This window comes from Triticum aestivum, chromosome 7D, assembly GCF_018294505.1.
Source record: "Triticum aestivum cultivar Chinese Spring chromosome 7D, IWGSC CS RefSeq v2.1, whole genome shotgun sequence".
Classification (NCBI taxonomy): domain Eukaryota; kingdom Viridiplantae; phylum Streptophyta; class Magnoliopsida; order Poales; family Poaceae; genus Triticum; species Triticum aestivum.
The window spans coordinates 560,884,448-560,910,661 of record NC_057814.1 but is presented as its reverse complement, the minus strand read 5'-3'; the positions used below and the strand labels follow the sequence as shown (position 1 = coordinate 560,910,661).

Genomic DNA, 26,214 nt, shown 5'->3' with positions numbered 1-26,214 from the left:
TCATCCACATATAATATGAGAAATGCTACAGAGCTCCCACTCACTTTCTTGTAAACACAGGCTTCTCCATAAGTCTGTGTAAACCCAAACGCTTTGATCATCTCATCAAAGCGAATGTTCCAACTCCGAGATGCTTGCACCAGCCCATAGATTGAGCGCTGGAGCTTGCATACTTTGTTAGCATTCTTAGGATCGACAAAACCTTCCGGCTGCATCATATACAACTCTTCCTTAAGGAAGCCGTTAAGGAATGCCGTTTTGACGTCCATCTGCCATATCTCATAATCATAGTATGCGGCAATTGCTAACATGATTCGGACGGACTTCAGCTTCGCTACGGGTGAGAAAGTCTCATCGTAGTCAACCCCTTGAACTTGTCGATAACCCTTAGCGACAAGTCGAGCTTTGTAGATGGTCACATTACCATCTGCGTCCGTCTTCTTCTTAAAGATCCATTTGTTTTCTATGGCTCGCCGCTCATCGGGCAAGTCAGTCAAAGTCCATACTTTGTTTTCATACATGGATTCTATCTCGGATTTCATGGCTTCTAGCCATTTGTCGGAATCCGGGCCCGCCATCGCTTCTTCATAGTTCGAAGGTTCACCGTTGTCTAACAACATGATTTCCAGGACAGGGTTGCCGTACCACTCTGGTGCGGAACGTGTCCTTGTGGACCTACGAAGTTCAGTAACTTGATCCGAAGCTTCATGATCATCATCATTAACTTCCTCCCCAGTCGGTGTAGGCACCACAGGAACATTTTCCCGCGCTGCGCTACTTTCCGGTTCGGAAGGGGTGACTATCACCTCATCAAGTTCCACTTTCCTCCCACTCAATTCTTTCGAGAGAAACTCCTTCTCCAGAAAGGACCCGTTCTTGGCAACGAAGATCTTGCCTTCGGATCTGAGGTAGAAGGTATACCCAATAGTTTCCTTAGGGTATCCTATGAAGACGCATTTTTCCGACTTGGGTTCGAGCTTTTCAGGTTGAAGTTTCTTGACATAAGCATCGCATCCCCAAACTTTTAGAAACGACAGCTTAGGTTTCTTCCCAAACCATAATTCATACGGTGTCGTCTCAACGGATTTCGACGGAGCCCTATTTAAAGTGAATGCGGCAGTCTCTAAAGCATAGCCCCAAAATGAGAGCGGTAAATCGGTAAGAGACATCATAGATCGCACCATATCCAATAGAGTGCGATTACGACGTTCGGACACACCATTTCTCTGAGGTGTTCCAGGCGGCGTGAGTTGTGAAACTATTCCACATTTCCTTAAGTGTGCACCAAATTCGTGACTTAAATATTCTCCACCACGATCTGATCGTAAGAATTTTATTTTCCTGTCACGTTGATTCTCAACTTCACTCTGAAATTCCTTGAACTTTTCAAAGGTTTCAGACTTGTGTTTCATTAGGTAGACATACCCATATCTACTTAAATCATCAGTGAGAGTGAGAACATAACGATATCCTCCGCGAGCCTCAACACTCATTGGACCGCACACATCGGTATGTATGATTTCCAATAAGTTGGTTGCTCGCTCCATTGTTCCGGAGAACGGAGTCTTGGTCATCTTACCCATGAGGCATGGTTCGCACGTGTCAAATGATTCGTAATCAAGAGACTCCAAAAGTCCATCTGCATGGAGCTTCTTCATGCGCTTGACACCAATGTGACCAAGGCGGCAGTGCCACAAGTATGTGGGACTATCGTTATCAACTTTACATCTTTTGGTATTCACACTATGAACATGTGTAACATCACGTTCGAGATTCATCAAAAATAAACCATTGACCAGCGGGGCATGACCATAAAACATATCTCTCAAATAAATAGAACAACCATTATTCTCGGATTTAAATGAGTAGCCATCTCGAATTAAACGAGATCCAGATACAATGTTCATGCTCAAAGCTGGCACTAAATAACAATTATTGAGGTTTAAAACTAATCCCGTGGGTAGATGCAGAGGTAGCGTGCCGACGGCGATCACATCGACCTTGGAACCATTCCCGACGCGCATCGTCACCTCGTCCTTCGCCAGTCTCCGTTTATTCCGTAGTTCCTGTTTTGAGTTACAAATATGAGCAACCGCACCGGTATCAAATACCCAGGAGCTACTACGAGTACTGGTAAGGTACACATCAATTACATGTATATCACATATACCTTTGGTGTTGCCGGCCTTCTTCTTGTCCGCTAAGTATTTGGGGCAGTTCCGCTTCCAGTGACCACTTCCCTTGCAATAAAAGCACTCAGTCTCGGGCTTGGGTCCATTCTTTGACTTCTTCCCAGTAACTGGTTTACCGGGCGCGGCAACTCCCTTGCCGTCCTTCTTGAAGTTCTTCTTACCCTTGCCCTTCTTGAACTTAGTGGTTTTATTCACCATCAACACTTGATGTTCTTTTCTGATCTCCCCTTCCGCTGATTTCAGCATTGAATATACCTCAGGAATGGTCTTTTCCATCCCCTGCATATTGTAGTTCATCACAAAGCTCTTGTAGCTTGGTGGAAGCGACTGGAGGATTCTGTCAATGACCGCGTCATCCGGGAGATTAACTCCCAGCTGAGACAAGCGGTTGTGCAACCCAGACATTCTGAGTATGTGCTCACTAACAGAACTATTCTCCTCCATTTTACAGCTGAAGAACTTGTCGGAGACATCATATCTCTCGACCCGGGCATGAGCTTGGAAAACCAATTTCAGCTCCTCGAACATCTCATATGCTCCATGTTTCTCAAAACGCTTTTGGAGACCCGGTTCTAAGCTGTAAAGCATGCCGCACTGAACGAGGGAGTAATCATCAGCACGCTGCTGCCAAGCGTTCATAACGTCTTGGTTCTCTGGGATTGGTGCTTCACCTAGCGGTGCTTCTAAGACATAATCTTTCTTGGCTACTATGAGGATGAGCCTCAGGTTCCGGACCCAGTCCGTATAGTTGCTGCCATCATCTTTCAGCTTGGTTTTCTCTAGGAACGCGTTGAAATTGAGGACAACGTTGGCCATTTGATCTACAAGACATAGTGTAAAGATTTTAGACTAAGTTCATGATAATTAAGTTCATCTAATCAAATTATTTAATGAACTCCCACTCAGATAGACATCCCTCTAGTCATCTAAGTGAAACATGATCCGAGTTTAACTAGGCCGTGTCCGATCATCACGTGAGACGGACTAGTCAAGATCGGTGAACATCTCCATGTTGATCGTATCTTCTATACGACTCATGCTCGACCTTTCGGTCCTCCGTGTTCCGAGGCCATGTCTGTACATGCTAGGCTCGTCAAGTCAACCTAAGTGTATTGCGTGTGTTCCGAGGCCATGTCTGTACATGCTAGGCTCGTCAACACCCGTTGTATTCGAACGTTAGAATCTATCACACCCGATCATCACGTGGTGCTTCGAAACAACGAACCTTCGCAACGGTGCACAGTTAGGGTGAACACTTTCTTGAAATTATTATAAGGGATCATCTTACTTACTACCGTCGTTCTAAGCAAATAAGATGCAAAAACATGATAAACATCACATGCAATCAAATAGTGACATGATATGGCCAATATCATTATGCTCCTTTGATCTCCATCTTCGGGGCACCATGATCATCTTCGTCACCGGCATGACACCATGATCTCCATCATCATGATCTCCATCATTGTGTCTTCATGAAGTCGTCACGCCAACGATTACTTCTACTTCTATGGCTAACGCGTTTAGCAACAAAGTAAAGTAATTTACATGGCGTTATTCAATGACACGCAGGTCATGCAAAATAATAAAGACAACTCCTATGGCTCCTGCCGGTTGTCATACTCATCGACATGCAAGTCGTGATTCCTATTACAAGAATATGATCAATCTCATACATCACATATATCATTCATCACATCTTCTGGCCATATCACATCACATAGCACTTGCTGCAAAAACAAGTTAGACGTCCTCTAATTGTTGTTGCAAGTTTTTACGTGGTTTGTAGGTTTCTAGCAAGAACGTTTTCTTACCTACGTATGACCACAACGTGATTTGCCAATTTCTATTTACCCTTCATAAGGACCCTTTTCATCGAATCCGTTCCGACTAAAGTAGGAGAGACAGACACCCGCTAGCCACCTTATGCAACTAGTGCATGTCAGTCGGTGGAACCTGTCTCACGTAAGCGTACGTGTAAGGTCGGTCCGGGCCGCTTCATCCTACAATGCCGCCGAAACAAGAAAAGACTAGTAGCGGCAAGAAGAATTGGCAAACTCAACGCCCACAACTGCTTTGTGTTCTACTCGTGCATAGTAACTACGCATAGGCCTGGCTCATGATGCCACTGTTGGGAATCGTAGCATAATTTTAAAATTTTCCTACGCTCACCAAGATGCATCTATGGAGTCTACTAGCAACGAGGGGAAAGGAGTGCATCTACATACCCTTGTAGATCGCGAGCGGAAGCGTTCCAATGAACGTGGATGACGGAGTCGTACTCGCCGTGATCCAAATCACCGATGACCGAGTGCCGAACGGACGGCACCTCCGCGTTCAACACACGTACGGTGCAGCGACGTCTCCTCCTTCTTGATCCAGCAAGGGGGAAGGAGAGGTTGATGGAGATCCAGCAGCACGACGGCGTGGTGGTGGATGTAGCGGGTCTCCGGCAGGGCTTCGCCGAGCTTCTGCGAGAGAGAGAGGTGTTGCAGGGGAGGAGGGAGGCGCCCAAGGCTGTAGGTTGCTGCCCTCCCTCCCCCCCTTTATATAGGCCCCCTGGGGGGGCGCCGGCCCAGGAGATGGGATCTCCAAGGGGGGGCGGCGGCCAAAGGGGGGAAGGGGTTGCCTTGCCCCCCAAGGCAAGGGGGAAGCTCCCCCCCTAGGGTTCCCAACCCTAGGCGCATGGGGGGAGGCCCAAGGGGGGCGCCCCAGCCCACTAAGGGCTGGTTCCCTTCCACTTTCAGCCCACGGGGCCCTCCGGGATAGGTGGCCCCACCCGGTGGACCCCCGGGACCCTTCCGGTGGTCCCGGTACAATACCGGTAACCCCCGAAACTTTCCCGGTGGCCGAAACTTGACTTCCTATATATAATTCTTCACCTCCGGACCATTCCGGAACCTCTCGTGACGTCCGGGATCTCATCCGGGACTCCGAACAACTTTCGGGTTTCCGCATACATATATCTCTACAACCCTAGCGTCACCGAACCTTAAGTGTGTAGACCCTACGGGTTCGGGAGACATGCAGACATGACCGAGACGCCTCTCCGGTCAATAACCAACAGCGGGATCTGGATACCCATGTTGGCTCCCACATGTTCCACGATGATCTCATCGGATGAACCACGGTGTCGAGGATTCAATCAATCCCGTATGCAATTCCCTTTGTCAATCGGTATGTTACTTGCCCGAGATTCGATCGTCGGTATCCCAATACCTTGTTCAATCTCGTTACCGGCAAGTCTCTTTACTCGTACCGCAATGCATGATCCCGTGACTAACGCCTTAGTCACATTGAGCTCATTATGATGATGCATTACCGAGTGGGCCCAGAGATACCTCTCCGTCACACGGAGTGACAAATCCCAGTCTCGATCCGTGCCAACCCAACAGACACTTTCGGAGATACCCGTAGTGCACCTTTATAGTCACCCAGTTACGTTGTGACGTTTGGCACACCCAAAGCACTCCTACGGTATCCGGGAGTTGCACGATCTCATGGTCTAAGGAAAAGATACTTGACATTGGAAAAGCTCTAGCAAACGAAACTACACGATCTTTTATGCTATGCTTAGGATTGGGTCTTGTCCATCACATCATTCTCCTAATGATGTGATCCCGTTATCAATGACATCCAATGTCCATAGTCAGGAAACCATGACTATCTGTTGATCAACGAGCTAGTCAACTAGAGGCTTACTAGGGACACGTTGTGGTCTATGCATTCACACATGTATTACGATTTCCGGACAATACAATTATAGCATGAATAATAGACGATTATCATGAACAAAGAAATATAATAATAACCATTTATTATTGCCTCTAGGGCATATTTCCAACAAATAGATCGGGAGTTCCATCGCCGCAAGCCTCTGTAGCCACCAAAAACAAATCGGGACCCTGTTCCGGCACCCTGCCGGAGGGGGGATCCCTCACCGGTGGCCATCTTCATCATCCCGGCGCTCTCCATGACAAGGAGGGAGTAGTTTACCCTCAGGTCTGAGGGTATGTACCAGTAGCTATGTGTTTGATCTCTCTCTCTCTCTCTCGTGTTCTTGATTTGGCACGATCTTGATGTATCGCGAGCTTTGCTATTATAGTTGGATCTTATGATGTTTCTCCCCCTCTACTCTCTTGTAATGGATTGAGTTTTCCCTTTGAAGTTATCTTATCCGATTGAGTCTTTAAGGATTTGAGAACACTTGACGTATGTCTTGCATGTGCTTATCTGTGGTGACAATGGGATATCACGTGATCTACTTGATGTATGTTTTGGTGATCAACTTGCGAGTTCCGTAACATTGTGAACTTATGCATAGGGTTTGGCACATGTTTTCGTCTTGACTCTCCGGTGGAAACTTTGGGGCACTCTTTGAAGTTCTTTGTGTTGGTTGAATAGATGAATCTGAGATTGTGTGATGCATATCGTATAATCATACCCACGGATACTTGAGGTGACATTGGAGTATCTAGGTGACATTAGGGTTTTGGTTGATTTGTATCTTAAGGTGTTATTCTAGTACGAACTCTATGATAGATCGAACGGAAAGAATAGCTTCGTGTTATTTTACTACGGACTCTTGAATAGATCGATCAGAAAGGATAACTTTGAGGTGGTTTCGTACCCTACAATAATCTCTTCGTTTGTTCTCCGCTATTAGTGACTTTGGAGTGACTCTTTGTTGCATGTTGAGGGATAGTTATATGATCCAATTATGTTATTATTGTTGAGAGAACTTGCACTAGTGAAAGTATGAACCCTAGGCCTTGTTTCCTAGCATTGCAATACCGTTTACGCTCACTTTTATCGCTTGTTACCTTGCTATTTTAATATTTTCAAATTACAAAAACCTATATCTACCATCCATATTGCACTTGTATCACCATCTCTTCGCCGAACTAGTGCACCTATACAATTTACCATTGTATTGGGTGTGTTGGGGACACAAGAGACTCTTTGTTATTTGGTTGCAGGGTTGCTTGAGAGAGACCATCTTCATCCTACGCCTCCAACGGATTGATAAACCTTAGGTCATCCACTTGAGGTAAATTTGCTACTGTCCTACAAACCTCTACACTTGGAGGCCCAACAACGTCTACAAGAAGAAGGTTGTGTAGTAGACATCAGCCCCCCTCCCAATTCGGATTGGGCTTGGGGGGGTGCCCCACCTCTTGGCCGCCTCCTCTCTCTTCCACTAAAGCCCATGTAGGCCCATTAGGCCCCCGGGGGGTTCCGGTAACCCCCCGGTACTCCGGTAAATGCCCGAACTCATCCGAAACCATTCCGGTGTCCAAACATAACCTTCCAATATATCAATCTTCATGTCTCGACCATTTCGAGACTCCTCGTAATGTCCGTGATCACATACGGGACTCCGAACTACCTTTGGTACATCAAAACACATAAACTCATAATACCGATCGTCATCGAACGTTAAGCGTGCGGACCCTACGGGTTCGAGAACTATGTAGACATGACCGAGACTCACTTCCGGTCAATAACCAATAGAGGAACCTGGATGCTCAAATTGGTTCCTACATATTCTACGAAGATCTTTATCGGTCACATAACAACATACGTTGTTCCCTTTGTCATCGGTATGTTACTTGCCCGAGATTCGATCGTCGATATCATCATACCTAGTTCAATATCGTTACCGGCAAGTCTCTACTCATCCCGTAATGCATCATCCCGTAACTAACACATTAGTCACATTGCTTGCAAGGCTTATAGTGATGTGCATTACCGAGAGGGCCCAGAGATACCTCTCCGACAATCGGAGTGACAAATCCTAATCTTGATCTATGCCAACTCAACAAACACCATCGGAGACACTTGTAGAGCATCTTTATAATCACCCACTTATGTTGTGACGTTTGATAGCACACTAAGTGTTCCTCCGGTATTCGGGGGTTGCATAATCTCATAGTCATAGGAACATGTATAAGTTATGAAGAAAGCGATAGCAATAAACTAAACGATCACAGTGCTAAGCTAACGGATGGTTCAAGTCAATCACATCATTCTCTAATGATGTGATCCCGTTCATCAAATGACAACTCATGTCTATGGCTAGGAAACTTAACCATCTTTGATCAACGAGCTAGTCAAGTAGAGGCATACTAGTGCACTTTGTTTGTCTATGTATTCACACATGTACTAAGTTTCCAGTTAATACAATTCTAGCATGAATAATAAACATTTATCATGATATAAGGAAATATAAATAACAACTTTATTATTGCCTCTAGGGCATATTTCCTTCACCCTTCCCATTGCAAGATAAATAGATCAAGTTGGCCAAACAAAACCCACATATCGGAGAAGAAATACGAGGCTATAAGCAATCATGCATAAAAGAGATCAAAGAAACTCAAATACTTTCATGGATATAAAAAGATAGATATGATCATAAACTCAAAGTTCATCGATCCCAACAAACACACCGCAAAAAGAGTTACATCATATGGATCTTCAAGAGACCATTGTATTGAGAATTCAATGAGAGAGAGGAAGCCATCTAGCTACTAACTACGGACCCAAAGGTCTACAAAGAACTACTCACGCATCATCGGAGAGGCACCCAATGGAGGTGGTGAACCCCATCCGAGATGGTGTCTAGATTGGATCTGGTGGTTCTGGACTCTGCGGTGGCTGGAATTGATTTTCGTTGACTCCCCTAGGGTTTCTGGAATATTGGGGTATTTATAGAGCAAAGAGGCGGTCCGGGGGGGCACCCGAGGTGGGCACAACCCACCAAGCCGCGCCTGGGCCTCCTGGCGTGCCCTGGTGGGTTATGCTCTCCTCGGAGCAGCCCCTCCCCCCCAGGCGCAGCCAGGGCCCATTAGGTGTCTTCTGGTCCAAAAAAATCTCCGTAAAATTTCGTTGCGTTTGGACTCCGTTTGATATTGATTTTCTGTGATGTAAAAAACATGCAAAATACAGCAACTGACACTTGGCACTATGTCAATAGGTTAGTACCAAAAAATGATATAAAATTATTGTAAAATGATTATAAAACATTCAAGATTGATAATATAACAGCATGGAACAAACAAAAATTATAGATACGTTGGAGACGTATCAAAGTCCACCTCGACTCACAACTTGGGCTTTCATAGTTGCAGTCATCTCAGCTGCAAGTCAACCCTCACCCGAGAACTAAGGTTTTTGTAGTTGTCGTTGCCCAGTTGCAAGTCAACCATCGATTCACAACTAGGGCTTTTGTAGTTGTAGTTTGTTCCCTCCCAGTTGTGAGTCCACCCTCCACTTTGCAAATGGGGGTCTAATAGTTTTGTCTCAGTTGCAAGTCCATTTTTGACTCACAACTGGGGATTTTTTTTTTGTAGTTGTAATTGCCCTAGTTGCATGTCCATCGTTGACTCTCAAGTGGTGGCTTTTTTGGCTCGCAAGGGAGGTGGGGCATTTTTTGTTCGTGTAGTTGCCACAAATGCAAGTCCAACCTTGACTCGCAACTGGGCTCTTTTTATAGTTTGTAACTAGTGGCGTGTCCCGCGCATTTGCGCGGCTAGATTTACATTTTCTATGTGTTCATATTATTCGTTATTTGCTATCACTTTCAGGCATGGTTGACTATTGTTTCAGTTGGCTTGCGGCTATATTATTTTGAATGTGAATAAATATTGTAGTTAAATGTCTATCCAATGGAATAATAAGTGGATTTTGATAGAAACCACCAATCAAGTATATCAGGTTCTTAGTAAGAGCTACGTCACAGCAGGCCATCAATTGCACCGAGGATGAATGAGATTCGCCATGTAAAAGCGTACAATTTCCTACATAAACATTTTTTTTCTGTCACATATCTTGGCATATATGTTAATTTTGACGAAGAATGCTCTCTAAGAAGTTTTGCGTGAAAAGACAGTTCTGCATAGTGATGCTTTTATAATGTTACTAATAATTCAAAGATCTTCACCTATTATTTTTGATTGCACAACCCTGTTTTTCTTATCTCTCCTCCCAATACATGTTCCTAACGCTAAATTACGTGCCAAATAAACCTCTATGCACGTAGCTAATGAGGGCAAAATGATACTTGTTGCCTTTTTTGTGTGGAGCTTAAAACACATATGAGTTTTGTAGTGGAGCTTAAAAAAACATATATGAGTTTTGCGTCCAGCCTTCAACTTTTGCTTGGTCCACAATATGGTCCGGCCCATATAGAAGAAAAAGCATGTAAAATTCCGTCTGAGGCAATACTATCTTTGATTAGTGCTTATGATGAGTTCACGTCATGTTAAATTCCACTCGAAGCAGTGACTTTGATTAGCGCTTATGATAGTTTTCACGTAAAAATTTGTTATAGGTTTAATCATATTTACATGTTTTAGAAAATTTTAAAATAACTGAAAGAGAGAAAGTTGGAGACCATCTGTATACTTGTATAGCCGGGCCAAGAATTTTCAAAAGTAAAAACAATAATGATTTATAAATTTTAGAATTTTGCAAGAAATTTCATGTGTGCATGTAGCTGTGGACCACATATATGTGTAATTTATTATTAAATATTTTATTTTTTGAAAAAATATGTATAGAAATACGTGGATCTATAATAGCATGTATTATATATGTTGTAGATTTAAAATTATATTCGTAACCCATAAATATATGTTGGTGACGAATAGCGTACCCTATGTATTTTGTAGTATATACATTTCATATATTTCCGGTCTTATAGATAGTCAAAATAAAGCTCAAAATACATATTACACACTATATATCCAGATGGAAAGAGCGTATATATTTCTCCATTCAATTCTACAGATGTGCACTGATCAGCTTTATGTGCCAATCCACCCGCAAAAAAAAAGTTTTATGTGCCAATAAATATAATTCGGATTTTCGTCTCCAAGCTTCAAAATGAAATGAAACTGCTAATATATCAATTGGTTTCCATTGATTTTTTAAAACGCATGCATGTGTTGAGTTAAAAATTTTAGTGTCACGTTAAGTTAATTTCTATTTAGTAGTAGACGTCAGCATACTTGCTTTTCCATTTGAATCCGCATGGTGTATATCATGGGCTGCATGGTGTCTTTTATATCTGTACCAGTCCAGCGTAATTATGCCCAAGACTGCTACACGATTTCGGATTATTTTTTTGTCTTCCGAGTCTTCAGCGTGGACATCTCTATCAATTAGTGTCCGGCTAGAATACTATTAATTTATTGTGCCTTTATTGGATTGGGTCTGTACCAACGCTGGTCCAACATCTACGTATTTTCTAAGTGTCCAGCCTTTCTTTATACTAGTTTAAAGCCCGTGCGTTGCCACGGGATGAATAAACATAGCGATTAAATAATTATCCCAGTTATATAATTTTTTTAACATGATGGCATGTGGTTTCCATCAATAAACTGATTTTCTCTCCAGCTTCTTCCCCCCTCGGCAATCGCCATTGCCGTTTCTTCGCAACAATAGCCTCCTTGCAAGAAGATAAAGTAATATCCAATCTTCTCTCTGTCCCTCCTTACCTTCATTTTCGATGTTGTACTTTTATGAATATATAATATTTATCAATTCAAAAGTTTGATTTGTATTTCTGATTTGCAAATAAAAAGGATGTACTCGGTTCAAAAAAGTTTGTCCTTCCTTATTATCAGACCACAACAAAGATAAGACTGGAAACTAATACAGAGAGTTGATTAACTGAAATGTCCCATTGTCCCTATTTTCTAAGCTTCTCCCTAAGCAAATTGACCTGTTGCACACTGTTGGGACAAACCCACCATGTCCCATTGTTGCACCCCCTCGTACATTCTCCCCATGGCCTCTCAACCAAGTCCACGTCTGACCATGAAAAGAAACTATTGCCATCATAATCTAAATAGGTGTTGAAAAGCAAGCAACACTTAAAACTCGTAATTTTATTGTACATTTTACATGATAAATAGAATTCATGTCAGGTAAATCATAATATATGTGGCTCATGTCGAAACAAACATGTATAAGGGAGGGAGGCAACAGCATCAACCCAATCGATATTGTACGTGAGGCATCTCTTCTTCTCTCCATCAACAGTGTCATGTTCAAACTCCAATGACCATGGTCTGGATCCTTCATGCGGAGACACATATTTGGAGCTCCTGGATGGGGAAGATATTGCTTTAGCCGCCTTGGGCTCATCATCGCCTCCTTGCCCTAGAGCAAACACATATAGTGCACTGTCAAAAGAAAAAAGAGATGTATGTTGGTAATATCAAATATATAATTCAATCTTTCAATTCCTCTCATAGAATAAAGAGCCAAACAAGATAGAGTATCACTTGATTATATATCTTAGCAACAAATGCACCAATTGCACTTTGCTAAAAAACATTGTGCTGGTAAAAAGTACTTTCCTCGTAGCCTTGAGTATTCAGGCAGAGCAGATAAGCAGTAGATTGGAAACATGAACGAAAAATTGAGGATAGTCTTCTTTCATCCTAATTCAATTACACTTTGTGCAAAGTCAACCTAAGTTTATTTAGAGGAATTGATTAGTAAACCTATTTTGTCAATAATTTGAGCCTCAAGGTACTATTTTGAATATAGAGGGTGCAGTAACAGCACTTCAATATTTATACATGTGGCTTCCTGATTACTATTTTCACATCCCTATAAAATGAATCTAAAGAGAAGTGCTAAAAATAATAATTTAACCAACTAAACTTTTCTTCGAGGGAATAACCAACTAAACTTTAATATCATGTTAGCACTGTAAATATCAATTACTGATATGCAAGAAATTGATAATAACCAACCAATATTGTTCTCTGTAATCACCCCTCGCATAAAAATTGTACCAAGTCAATGATTCAACATAATATTCCTAGATCCATTTTGTCCTTTAGGTAAAACTGAAATAATACTGAGACTTAAGACAACAATATTGGTTAATTAATCTTTCATGTAGGATTTCACAAATGACGTGCTAGAATCACTACCGAGAAATAGTAAATATGACAATAAGAGAACTGAAATTTTGTTGGTGAACACATGCATTATGTAGGATGTAGCAGACCAAAGAGTTGTAAACCTGAAGCAAAAAGAACATGGAATATAAACGTATTCCTTAAGAGAAACAACACCACACACTCTCTTTTATTTCCATCCATGAGACTACATTTCCTCGTTACTGACATCCAAATACAATAGTCAAAAATCCATCTCCTCTGCTATACCTGTAAGAACTGAAAAAATCATGAGCAATTAAACAATTAGCTTGCAAACCAAAAGTTGAAAGAAAAATGACATCAATGTTTAGGAAACTATTAAGAAGTCAGGCATTCAAAAAATTCAAATAAGGCATCAAGGCAATAATCAAAATCAGTACAAGGCTTACTTTTTCTTTTGAGACATCACCCACTGTACGAGCTACTTGGTCTCCAACGCGTGTTGTAATAAACTTCCATTGCAAACGAGCTACATACAAAGTCAGCGGAACTTCAATTAGAATACTCAGGCATCCATGCCTAGAAAAAAAGTAATAGAAGAATCTGTCCAAAGACACAGATTGTTACAGCAGAGAAATCATGGATTTCTACATTTGATTTGCCCAAGAAAATGACACTACTTTAAATTTGCTCACAAAAAATTTCCAGAGCTTCTAGTGCAGAGTAGAGATTGACTGAGTGTGTAGGCGTTATTGCATGCATATTACTCTAAATATTCAATCATGTACACTGAAACATATAAATCTACTAATTCAATGGAAATGGAATTAGCCAATAGTATTTCGACAATTATCAATGTACGCAACTCATTGCTATTTTGCTACAAAAATGAAAATCACAAAAAGGACACTCTGATATCACAGTTGAAAAACACCTTGCCACATTTTATATAACCATAAGCACTAAAATCAAAATATTGAAACAGTGAAGGAACAATGATGCATATTATTAGAAACAAACAAACAAACTATGGATTTGTGGTTGCAATTGTAGGAAAAATATTGTTTTCTGTACATAAAACCTTGAAACCTTTTTTCTGCTAATATATGCAGTAGCGATAGTACCGCTTCAACAAAAAATGCAGGAAATTTCTATGTGGACGTCTTACAGTGGACAATCGTCGATTATTCAGAACAAATCACATGAAGTCGTGAATTAGAAGAACAATTTATCCCATCTCAATAAAAAGTAGATGGAATAATCTGTATCAACAGTAATAGAGCAGGTAAAATCAAGATAGAGGCGGAGGAGTGATGACCACCTCCACCTACCACCGCCACCACCGCTGCCGGCGCGCCCCGTCGCGGTCGCCCCCACCCCCGCCGCAGCCACCAGACTCCACGCCTGTCGCCTCCACCACCTCGCCCACACCTCTCGCCCCGTCCCCACCCCGAGCAGATGGGGAGGAGCAGCAGAGTCACAGATCTGAGGCGCCATGGCGGAGAGGAGGGGATCTCGCCGGAGGAGAGGGCGATGGAGGAGGAGCACCGCGAGAGGATGACGAGGCGGATGCGACGACCAGGGAGCAGAGACTCGCTGGTAAAGTTAGTTACAAGGATTTGCGTGGACGCGTCGGAAGGGGAGATGGCCCGCATCCTGCGCACGCTGGATCCCTCGCCGGAGGAGGTGGTCGCCTGGGCGCGGGCAGAGGTAACTTCGCACCTGCCGGAGCAACGAGCGAAGTGGAGAGCGTTCTGGTCGTTGCAGAACCCGCTCCCATGACGCATTTGCTTCGGAGCTGCGACACAACTCTGCCCCGGTCCCCAAGTTCGTCTGGAGATAGTTCAAGCTTCGATTTCGCGACACCGCTTCGATGGGCGGGGGAGCACTCTGCTCGCCGACGTATTGATTTCTCCGAGGTGCGACAAGCTATTCGGCCGCCGGAGTCGAGATTTGGTCGCCGTGTTTTTGAACCTGTGGTCACGGTGGGGGATTTCCACTGTTTCGCTGTCAAGATGGTCCCACATGGCAGCGAACGTGGTAACAGGGCCACAGGCCTGGCTGACCTGGAAGTGGGGACGAAGGAGGAAGACGACCCCGCAGCGAGAGAGCACCTTGGGCAGCTGTGGGGCGTGGAAAAGGAAATCCTCACCAAACCCCGTCCTCTCCTGGTCTGGATCAAGAAGAGTCGCCTCCGTGAGCGCAACCACTCCTCCCGTCCCCTTGCCATCGACGACTGCCACCCCGCCGCTGCATCTGACCTGGTTGATCTGCCGGATCTTGCTGCTGAAGCCGCCCGTGTTGAGATCGACCCTGGGCTTCGTTCAGAGATCAGGGCCATGGCTGATAACCAAGGGAGGGGCAGAGGAAGAGGGGGGGAGGAAACCCTAGAGGCAAGCAGGCGGACCCTCCACCCGCAGGTAACTGGCCCCAATTCGATCCCCAATTCGCTTCACCGCCTCCTCAGTTCCAGTACGGCTTTGGTTTCCCTGGGGGGCGCAGATCCCACCTCCATGGTACCCAGGTGCCTACTTCCCTCCCCCTCCACAGCAGATGAATCAATGGCGGGGAGGGCCAGGGCCCTGGGGAGGAAATCAACTCCAAGATCAAGGAGCGCCTGAAAATTTTGGGGAGCAGTACCAGAAAGGAGGGCAAAGGAACCAGAATCCAGGGAAACAGAACGCCCCAAACTCTGGTCCGAAGGTGCTGAATCAGAGCTAGGAGCAAGGAGGCAACATAGGGTTTAATAGCAATCAGATGAAGAAGGGGAAGAATGCTGGGAAGAACAAGCAGGCTTACACCAAACTAGAGGAGATAGCGGCCACAGAGTATGCAGATGTGATCTGCTACAGATGTGGGGAACCTGGACATCACAAGATTAATTGTCCCAGCCCTCCTGTGTGTTTCATTTGCAAGGTAGTGACACATAAGGTGGAAGATTGCCCAGTGAGAAGGAAACCAAGGAATCCAGCTAAATTTGTGGGTAGTGGAGCCCCTGGTCTGGGATATCACCAAATTGATGTGCCAGATGTGAATGACCAACACATAGGAGCAAGGAGGAATGTGGGACTGGTCTATGTGGAGTCAGGACAAGTGGACAAACAAGAGCTAGGGCATAATTTCTCTCTGATTTACAAGACAAACTGGCCTTGGCAGATCAGGAAGCTGGATGAGTGGACTTTCTTGGTAAAGTTTCCACCTCACATACCAGTTGAAAGTGTTGCTAGATACCCACTGTTTGGGCTGCCTGAAATGGATGGGGTCACAGTAAATGTAGAGGTCTGGAAAGGAACCTTGGAGCACTACAGTGAACTCCAAAAAGTGTGGCTTAAATTGGAGGGGATTGCTCCAGCTTGGGCTAAGTGGTCTGTGCTAGAACAATTTGCATCAGTTTTTGGAACTCTGATTGATGTAGACTGGCTGGGTAACTTCAAGTCTTTCTTTGAAACTGTCAGAATCAAGATCAGGTGCAAAGATCACACAAAAATCCCCCCTGATAGGCTATTTGGAATTGGAGATCATCTATTCAAGGTCAAAATTACTGTAGAGCCTCCTGTGGAAGAAGCAGACATGGAGGAACCTGCTTATGAGGACATTGAAGACAGCAGCAATGAAGCTGGCCAGGACAAGGAAAAAAGAGATGCAGGAAGGAGCACCAAAGAAAAGGACTCTTCTAGAACAGGGTCCACACACTCCCTTCAAGGCAGCAAATCAGCTAGTGGCAATTCAAATCAAAATACCAAGCAAAAAGTGATCAGTTACCTACAGCAGCTACAGGAACCCATCACCATGGGGCAGAGCTACAGTCTCCTCCAAGAAATGGAATTGATGGATGATGAGGATGACCTGGAAAAGAATATCTCTTTGGAGGACAGCATAACTAAAGAAGTGGAAATGAATTTCAGCCCACAGCTTGATACAATCTTGGGGAGGAAGGATCAAAACAACCCAAAACCACACAGCAAATGGGGGCCAGTTCAAGCTCAAAGGAAAAGCAGTAGAGTTAATATAGGGGATAGATCAATGATGGAAATTGCTATGAACAACAAAAAAGTGCAGAATTTAGAGATGGGGAAGAAAAACAACAAAGGTATGATTGTTAGAAACTCTTTTGCATATTTCTCTGATCCTAAATTCATAGCAGTAGCTAATAGAGTAGGGATTGAAATAGATTCTAGTCAAGTAGACGTAAATTCTGATAAGCTTGATAGTGTTTTTCAAATGTCTGAAGGACAGAAAAAGGAAAACACCAAGCAGAATAGTGATAGGATCTTAGCAGATGATGTAGAGACTAGAACTGATAGAAGGCCTGAAGGGCCACCTAACATAAACAGTCTAGTTGAGTATCCTAGATTAGGGGATAAACAATATGATAATGGGGATCCTACTAAGATGCCTGAAGGGCTACCTAGACAGGAAGACCTAACAACATTTAGTTACTCCCCTATCACTCCTAAAGGAATTGGTTGTGTGATCCCCCACACACACATAAACCAAAGTGTGTTGTGGGAGAAAATTTCCACATATGGACAGGGCAAGCACCCTGGGAAAAACCTTTTCCAATGAATGCCTTATTTTGGAATATCAGAGGGTTAACAAACCCTGGGAAGAAAACGTGCATCATTGATACCTTAGCCAAGCATAAACCCAGTATTGTAGCTTCCCAAGAAACTAAGAAAGAAGTTCTATCTACTTCCTTTGTAAAATCCATTAGTGGTAATATTAATTATGTCTGGCACCACCTAGCTGTTGTAGGCACCTCAGGTGGTATTCTAGTAGGGGTGGATTCTGATATCTTTGATATCAATAACTGGAATTCACTCATGTTCTCTGTTTCTTGCAATTTATCCCATAGGAGCAAAGGGATTTCTTTTAGATTCATTGCTGTTTATGGATCCCCTTATGAGGAGGGTAAAGATGATTTCATATCTGAGCTACACATCTTATTTATTGATGAGCATCAACCCACAATTATTGGGGGAGATTATAACTTAGTCAGATACCAACAAGACAAGAACACTGGCAAGATTAACCACAAGTGGTGTGATAAATTTAATGCCTGGATAGAAATATGGAGCCTTCTAGAGATCAAGATGTCAGGCAGGCAATACACCTGGGCTAACAACCAGGAAGCCTTGGTCATGACCACCATAGATAGGATATTTTGTACTACTGAATTAGATGCTCTATTTCCTTTGTGTAGCTCTCAAGCCCTCCCTAGGACTGGCAGTGATCACACTCCAATACTATGCGATTCTGGTGTTGGGAGCAACCCAAGAGGTAGCAGCTATAAGTTTGAAAAATGGTGGATGCTGAGAGCTGAGTTCAAAGAGCTTGCATCCAAAAATTGGTCTGCCCCCACCTTAAGCTGCTCCCCTATAGAGGTGTGGCAAGAGAAAGTTAGGAGGTTTAGGAAATTTAGTAAAGGTTGGAGTAGAAATGTTGATTCTGAGATTAGAAATCTCAAGATCAAGCTGACAGAGGAATATAATGATCTGGATATTAAGTCAGAGACTGTCCCCCTGTCTGATTTAGAAAAGTTGAGGATGAAAAACCTACTCTCTGAGTTGCACAACCTCTGGATTGTAGAAGAGGTGAAAGCTAGACAGAGAGCCAGGGATAGAGACATCCTGGAGGGAGATAGAAACACAAAATATTTTCAAACTGTAGCTAATCAGAGGAGAAGAAAGACCTTGATTAATGCATTGGAAGGCAGAAATGGTACCACCAATGATATCAAGGAAATGCTAGAAATTGCAACCAACTATTACAAGGAACTATTTAGAGGAGAGAGTAGAGGTGGTTTTAGAATTAGCAATGATTTCTTCACCCCAGAGAAAAAGGTGAAAGATTTAGATAATCAATCTCTTCAGAAGCCTTTTTCTGAGGAAGAGGTCAAAGATGCCATCTTTGGATCATACTCTGATGGAGCTCCTGGCCCAGATGGGCTCTCTTTCTTATTCCTTCAGAACTTTTGGGAAATCATTAAACATGACATAATGGCAATGTTTGATGATTTCCACAAAGGGAATCTAGATATATATAGATTGAACTTTGTTATGCTGACCCTCATCCCTAAAGAGAAAGATGCAACTAGTATGAAGAAGTTCAGACCTATCAGTCTCATAAATTGTATCTTCAAAGTCTTTACTGAAGTCCTTACCAATAGATTAGCTCAACTGATGGGTACTCTCACTTCTAGTAACCAAACTGCATTCATCAAAGGCAGGTATATCCTAGAAAGTGTGGTGACTGCTCATGAGGTGCTGCACTCTACATACAAGTCAGGCAATCCAGGTCTAGTTTTAAAACTAGACTATGAGAAAGCTTTTGACAATGTAAACCTAGATTTCCTTTTAGAAATTTTGGAGAAAAGAAATTTTGGTCCTTTATGGATCTCCTGGATTAAGCAGATTACTCACATGGGTTCAGTTGGGGTAAAAATTAATGGTGTAGAGGGACACTCATTCATCACAGAAAAAGGGCTGAGGCAGGGGGACCCTATATCCCCCCTCCTTTTCAATTTAGTGGTAGATGTGCTTAGTAAAATGCTTTATAAAGCAGCCTCTCAGGATATGATTAGGGGTTTGTGTTCTGACCTTATACCTAATGGTGTCATCTGCCTGCAATATGCAGATGACACCATACTCTTTGTGGATAGTGATGAGCATAAAGCCTCTAACCTAAAAATGATCTTAACCTGCTTTGAAAAAGTCTCAGGCATGAAAATCAACTATGCTAAAAGTGAGATAATTCCCATAGATATATCTCCTGAGGAAACTAGGATCATTGCTGATATCATGGGTTGCAAAGTTGGGGATTTTCCCATAAAGTACCTTGGGATCCCCTTGCACTATGATAAGCTGAGAAGGGAGGACTTACAACCTCTAATAGATAAGATCCTCAAGAGAATTGTTGGATGGAGAGGCAAACTCCTATCCTATGCTGCTAGGCTGATACTCATTAAAACTTGCCTTGCTAGTATTCCTGTTTATCTCCTTTCTTTCTTTAAATTCCCCAAATGGGCACTAGATATGATAAATAGCCAAATGGCAAATTTCCTATGGAATGATTTTGAGGGAAACAGGAAGATTCACCTAGCTAACTGGCACTTGGTTTGCATGAGTAAGCAACATGGAGGTCTGGGAGTCCCTAACATCAGAGATGTGAACCTCTGCCTACTAGGGGCTGGGTAAAGAGATACATCAAAGATGAGGGGAAACTATGGAAAGATATTATAGATAGAAAATACTTAAATGATGCTCCAAATATCTTTGCTTGCAACCCACAAAACCCCTCTAGGTTCTGGCAGGGGGTCATGTGGGCAGCCAAGGCATTGAAATTTGAATATAGATGGGTCGTGGGAGATGGCAAGAAGATACGATTTTGGGAAGATATCTGGTTTGGAACCTCCCCACTATCAGTTCAATTCTGGCCACTATACTCCATCTGTCATCAACATTGTGTCTCACTAGCTGAGGTGTGGGACAACAATGAAATCAAGCTGACTTTTAGGAGGATCTTCACTACACACATGATGGAGCAATGGTACTGCCTAGAGCAGATTATTGAAAACACTCAATACCAGGGGTGTGATGATTCCCTAGTGTGGCAATATGAGGCTAAAGGTGAATACACCACAGGATCCTTGTATAGTATAATTAATTTTAGAGGGGTGCAACCAGTTTATATTCCTGCAGTTTGGTCCATCAAAGTTCCCCCTAGAGTGCAGGTCTTTCTCCGGTTGCTTTCTCATAATAAACTGATGACTAAGGATAATTTAGCCAAAAGAGGTATTGAGAAACCCCCTGAATGTGTCTACTATACTGAAAAAGAAACCATTGACCATCTTTTTTCGGATGTGTAGTAGCCAAGGGTATTTGGAAACAGGTCTCAGACATTTTTGCTCTAGACCTGGGTTCAGACTACCTCTCTGTGGCCAGGTTTTGGCCTGCCAACAAAAACACATAGTGTTAAATTCAGTAGGTGCATGCATTCTTTGGTCTGTGTGGAAAAATAGAAATGCTCATGTGTCTAATAACGCTGTGTGGATGGACTTGAAATAGATCTGGAGGAAAGTGTTGGGATCGTTGAGGAGATGGTCGATCTTGCTCAAAGAGGAAATGGAGCCTCTTTGGGACAAGATATCACACCAAATTTCCTTGATCTTGGAATCACCGTTCCAAATTCTGGTGGGGTGATTCCACTGGGAACATCGTCTGCTGGAGAAGTTGATCAATCCCTTCTCAAGCTGAAGCTGGACGATTACAAGATATCTGGCGAAAAGAACCCATACTCATCACCTCCAAGGAGTCCTCCTGGTGGCATCAAGCACTGCCTGCTTAGCCCAGTCACCCCTCTGGACCTGCTGGGCTCTCCGACCCAGCCATGGAAGAAGCTCAGAGGAGTGGCGGCAGAGCTGGGGATCGACAAGACTGGTGGCCATGGGGGGGACATGTCGAGCATCATGCTTGCATCTTAGTCTTATTTTCAAGAGTCTGATAGGCCTCACTATATGATGTATGCTGTAAGAAGTTCTTATTTCCTTTTGTAATCTGACCTCTGAACATGCTTAGCATGCTCACGGGTCCTGAGATCTGTGCACTGGATCTTTTCTGGTTTCATTTATAAAAATGGGGCCGGGGGGTTTAACCCCCTTTCATCTAAAAAATCAAGATAGAGCTGAAGCTCTCTAGTCTATTGAGAATCACACCAAGAACCCTAGAAAAATTTAAGTGGGGAGGACGAAGAGGGAAAGAACTTACTGGATGGTTGTGCCCCGATCCAGCCTTAGAGGAAGCAATCAGCGACGTAGACCAAAGCCTCGACGGCAAGCGCTTCAGGACGAACTCCTCAGACTGTCGTACAGCTCCATCGCTGGTTAGCAATGGGTCAGCCGCCTCGGCACATGGCTGAGCGAAGGAAAAAAGAGGCGGAGCGTACCGGCCTGGAGTAGGCCTTGCAGAGGGAGGCACATAAGCCAGCCAGACGGAGGACTGGCTTTCCACCACCGCTCGCCGCCGCCCTTCGACCCGTCACAGTCACCAACGCTAGGAGGATCGTTGCACCGAAGCGTGGCTATGGACAACCTCGGCCTCCCGAACAGTTGTGTGACCTTCAGTGACACCGCCACATCCGAGAGAGAGATTTGGCGATGGAAACTGGCAGGTCGGGGGAGGAGGCGGAGAACTTGTAGGTTCTTTCGGTTTTTCGCTGGCGTGCAACGTGGGCTTTTCCTCCTACGATTTTTTTCTTCGGAGTCATACGAAGGGAGGTGGGGAGGTGATCGAGAACGTGGGCTTTTTTTTTCTTTCATGCGAGTAGGTCTTTTTTCACGTACGAGAGGGGGTGTCGAAGGAGGTCGAACCATCACGATGTTCGATCCCCTTTAATAGTAGAGATACATCAGCGTGGTTACCGGCCGCTTGGTCGGTTTGCCCGTCGCCGTGTCCGATTGAAACAGTGCGTGTCCCTTTGTGGAGGTGCATGCAAAGTCGTATACTTCTTGTATTTAGGCACGTGATAGACATATTTGCAACTAATTTTTTTATTTGTTAATTCTAACCGCTGCACGGTTCCGTTTATGATTCCATATATAGCCGTGTTATATATGCACATATATACACGTGACGGTTCAATGCGACGGTATATACGTGTTTAACATGTTACGTAACAATTTTAAATCTTAGCCATTATTGTTTTGATCAAACGGTGCAAATAATATTAGCATATGTGGATAAACGTGATGGCTTGTTTGACTTCTATTTTAATTATATAATAGATAGATTGCCCCAAATGCAAGTTCACTCTCCACTCGCAACTGAGCTTTCGTAGTTTATAATTGCCCAAATTGCAAATCTGTAATAGACTCGTAACTGGGCTTTTGGTTGTAGTTGTTCCAGTTGCATGTGTGCCATCAACTCGCAAATGGTCTCTCATTGTGAATTGATGGCAGACACAGGCGTTTTGGTTGTCGAGAGTTTGAATATGTGAACATTTATTGAATTCAATGCTAACATGTTTCGAATTCGCAAACTATTTTCGGATAAACGAATATTTATAAATCCACAGACATTTTTTAATACTGGTTTTCTGACCTTTTTTCTCTTCAATCTATTTTATTTATTTTTAAGAAATGTCTATCGTGCATTTTAGAATTGTCAGTGTGTATTGGTAAAAAGTTTACCGTATTTAAGAAAAATTAATAGTGCATGAAAAAAAGATAAATGTATATTATAAAAATTGCTCATATATTTTTTTTGTTCAGTGTGTATTTAAAAAAATGTTCACCTAATATAAAAAATACCAATGTGTATTTAGAAAAAAAATCACCGTATAGAAAAATATACTCAGTATGTAATGAAAAGAATTATTCGACATATATTAAAACAATTTTTACAATAGAGGAAACTATAAAAAATAAAGAAAAACTGGAAGAAAAACTAAACCTAAAAGAGAAAATTAAAAAATCATACAGGAAAAAGTCAAAAGAGAAAAAAACATAAATTATACTACTGAATCTATATCTGGCTATCGCTTCTTACCACCATAATTTCGTCTGTCTTTCGTCCGTCCACCTTACCATATTATATTTTTTATTTTTCTTACGTCCATCGTTTGCTTTGTCAACCTTGGAACACCAAAAGAAAAAAAATTGCATAACCCCGGATTTGAACCAGGGTCGGTCAAAGATAGGCCTAGCACCGCTAGCCAATTCGGCCAACTTGACTTGCATGTTATTTGGAAGAAACTTAATCTATTTGAACATTTATTTTCTCCAACATATGGGCCGAGCTGGGCCACTCCAAGGACACAACCAACCAAACAGGCTTATTTGTTGCCAGCTAATTAGTCCCACCTCGCCCTTTTCAATTTAATTCCACTGATAGGTCTATGAGTTGTATGATAATCAACAAGGAGCCTTGAGGATTAACTAAGGAAGGATGAGACGTGGGTCGGCCAAATAGAGGGGCATGAGAAACATAAAATAAGGAAGGAGTCGCTCCCTTGAGAAATAAGGAATGAATGAGAAAGGAAAGAACGAGAAAGGAAACACTAATTGCATGAGAATTAAGAAGGAATGAGAAAGGAAAGAAAGAGAAAGGAAATATATGCTAATTGCATATAAAAGAAGGATATCACAGGGTGCATCTTTTGCATCTCATTAACGTGAGTAAATAGCATAAAACTACTACTCTACAGGCTATGGTTCCAAAAAACTACCGATTTTTAATTTTTCTCAGATAACTATCAAACGAGGGGTCGGCTGTTTCAAAAAACCCAAATCGTCGAGTGCTTATCTATTGATCATGATTATGACAGGTCGGACCCGCACCTAAACTCACCGTCAGTTTGACCATTTAGTTTGACCGTTACCTGACGTGTGGGCCCCACACGTCAGTGTCTCTTCCTCCTGCTCTTCTCCTTCCTTCTTCTCCTCCCTCCCCGCAGCCCCGCCTGCGCCAACTCAAGTCATGGCCGCCGGCCACCCTGCTGCCCACTCCGCCGCTCCTTGACCTCCACAGCGACCAGAAAAAAACAAAGGTCGGCTCCTGGTGCAGCTCATCTCATCCACCAGTGAAAAAATAAAGGCCAACTCCACCTCCTTCGCGCGGCCATGGCCACCTCCTTCACGCGGCCATGGCTGCCGGCCCTCGCTGCTGCCCACGCTGCCCCTTCCGCGCGGCCATGGCGACCGTCTCTGCGCGGAGGCCGGCCACGCCACACGCCAAGCCAGGGAAGGAGCGCCGCGCGAGGAGCAGCCGGCACCCAGGAGCACGGGCCGCCGCCAACCACGCGCCATGGCCAGGGGCTGGGACTCCGGCCGCCGTGCCCAGGGGCTGGGACTCCGCCCGCCGCCTTCGGACTCCATGGCCGCCGTGCCCTGGAAAGAGGGAGAGGGAGAGGACACACGGCGGGGAGCTCACGAGAGGGAGAGGACGCACGACAGCTGCGGCGGCGCTGGAAGGGAGCTCCGCCACGACGGGAGGGAGCTCCCCGTCGAGCACAGCGGCGGGTGCGCTCCTGTGGATCTTGAGCACGGGAGGGACCCGATGGCTTTTTTCAATTTGTTTGGAGGACCTGATTGCTTTTTTAAGTTTGCAGGGACACTGACATATGGGCCCTAGATGTCATTTAACAGTCAAACAAACGGTCAAACAATCAGTTTTCTTACTTGCGGGCCCTAACTGTCATAATCACGATCAATAATAAAGCACTGGACAATTAGAGTTTTTTGAAACAGCCGTCCCCTGACTTGGTAGTTATCAGCGAAAAAAAATATTCGGTAGTTTTTTGGAGCCATAGCCTGTAAAGTAGTAGTTTTATGATATTTACTCCATTAACGTAAAAAAGGTAACAATTTTGATCGGTGTATTTTTTGTTACCTTTGCACCAGTCATCCATATATTTACAATGCGTATATGACTAAAGTTCGATAGTGCCCCAATGACATCCATGACCGGTCGACAAGGTGATCTAAAAGACTTAAATGACGGTAGATTGACTACCGCTACAGTATGATCGTGGCAAGCTCAATATGGCCTCCTTTTTGCTATATACTCCAGATCAACGAGGAGGACCTCACGATTCCCGTCACATGCCGCCTTACGCAAGCCCGCTGCACTAAACCCGCTGGCACCAGTCACCAACACACGAGGAAGAGGACTCATTCTTCACCGTTTACTCTGTAGCGGCGCACCCGCATTATGCAAAAGTATGATGAAACGCACATCGTCTTGGGATTGATCACGTTCATCATGAATAAATGGAGAATATGAGGCCCATTAGCGATGGCGATGAAAAGGAGAAATGGCAACAAAATTGAATTGGTAGCTAAGAGCGTGCAAGAATTTTGGTTCTCCCGTTGCAACGCACGGGCACATTTCCTAGTATATTCTTAAATACGGTAAACCTTTTACCAATACACACTGACAATTCTAAAATGCAGTCGATGAAATACGTAGTCGCGTAGTTATGCAGGAATACGGGAAGAAATGATGCTTTCTTGTACTTAGTTACCAATACACACTAACTACGTGAGGTAGCGATGGCATTCGTACCAGCTAGCACCTAGAATGGGAGGCGCGCTAGACCTGGCACATGCGTGCGCGCTGTAG

At 43.7% G+C, this 26,214-nt stretch overlaps 1 protein-coding gene across 1 annotated transcript; it reads left to right on the top strand.

Annotated features, from left to right (window-relative positions):
- The first annotated feature begins 14,827 nt into the window (after nucleotides 1-14,827).
- Nucleotides 14,828-21,767, top strand: LOC123169887 (uncharacterized). Its single transcript, XM_044587747.1, has 2 exons — nucleotides 14,828-17,186; nucleotides 21,163-21,767. Exons 1-2 carry the CDS (start codon nucleotides 15,854-15,856, stop codon nucleotides 21,576-21,578), a joined length of 1,749 nt encoding a protein of 582 aa, XP_044443682.1. The 5' UTR covers nucleotides 14,828-15,853; the 3' UTR covers nucleotides 21,579-21,767.
- The last annotated feature ends 4,447 nt before the right edge of the window (nucleotides 21,768-26,214 follow it).

Coding starts and splice junctions, on each gene's coding strand:
- LOC123169887 (XM_044587747.1), top strand. CDS start 15,854: ATGAAGAAGGGGAAGAATGCTGGGAAGAACAAGCAGGCTTACACCAAA. Junction 17,187..21,162: donor GGGGAAGAAAAACAACAAAG/GTATGATTGTTA, acceptor GACTTGAAATAG/ATCTGGAGGAAAGTGTTGGG.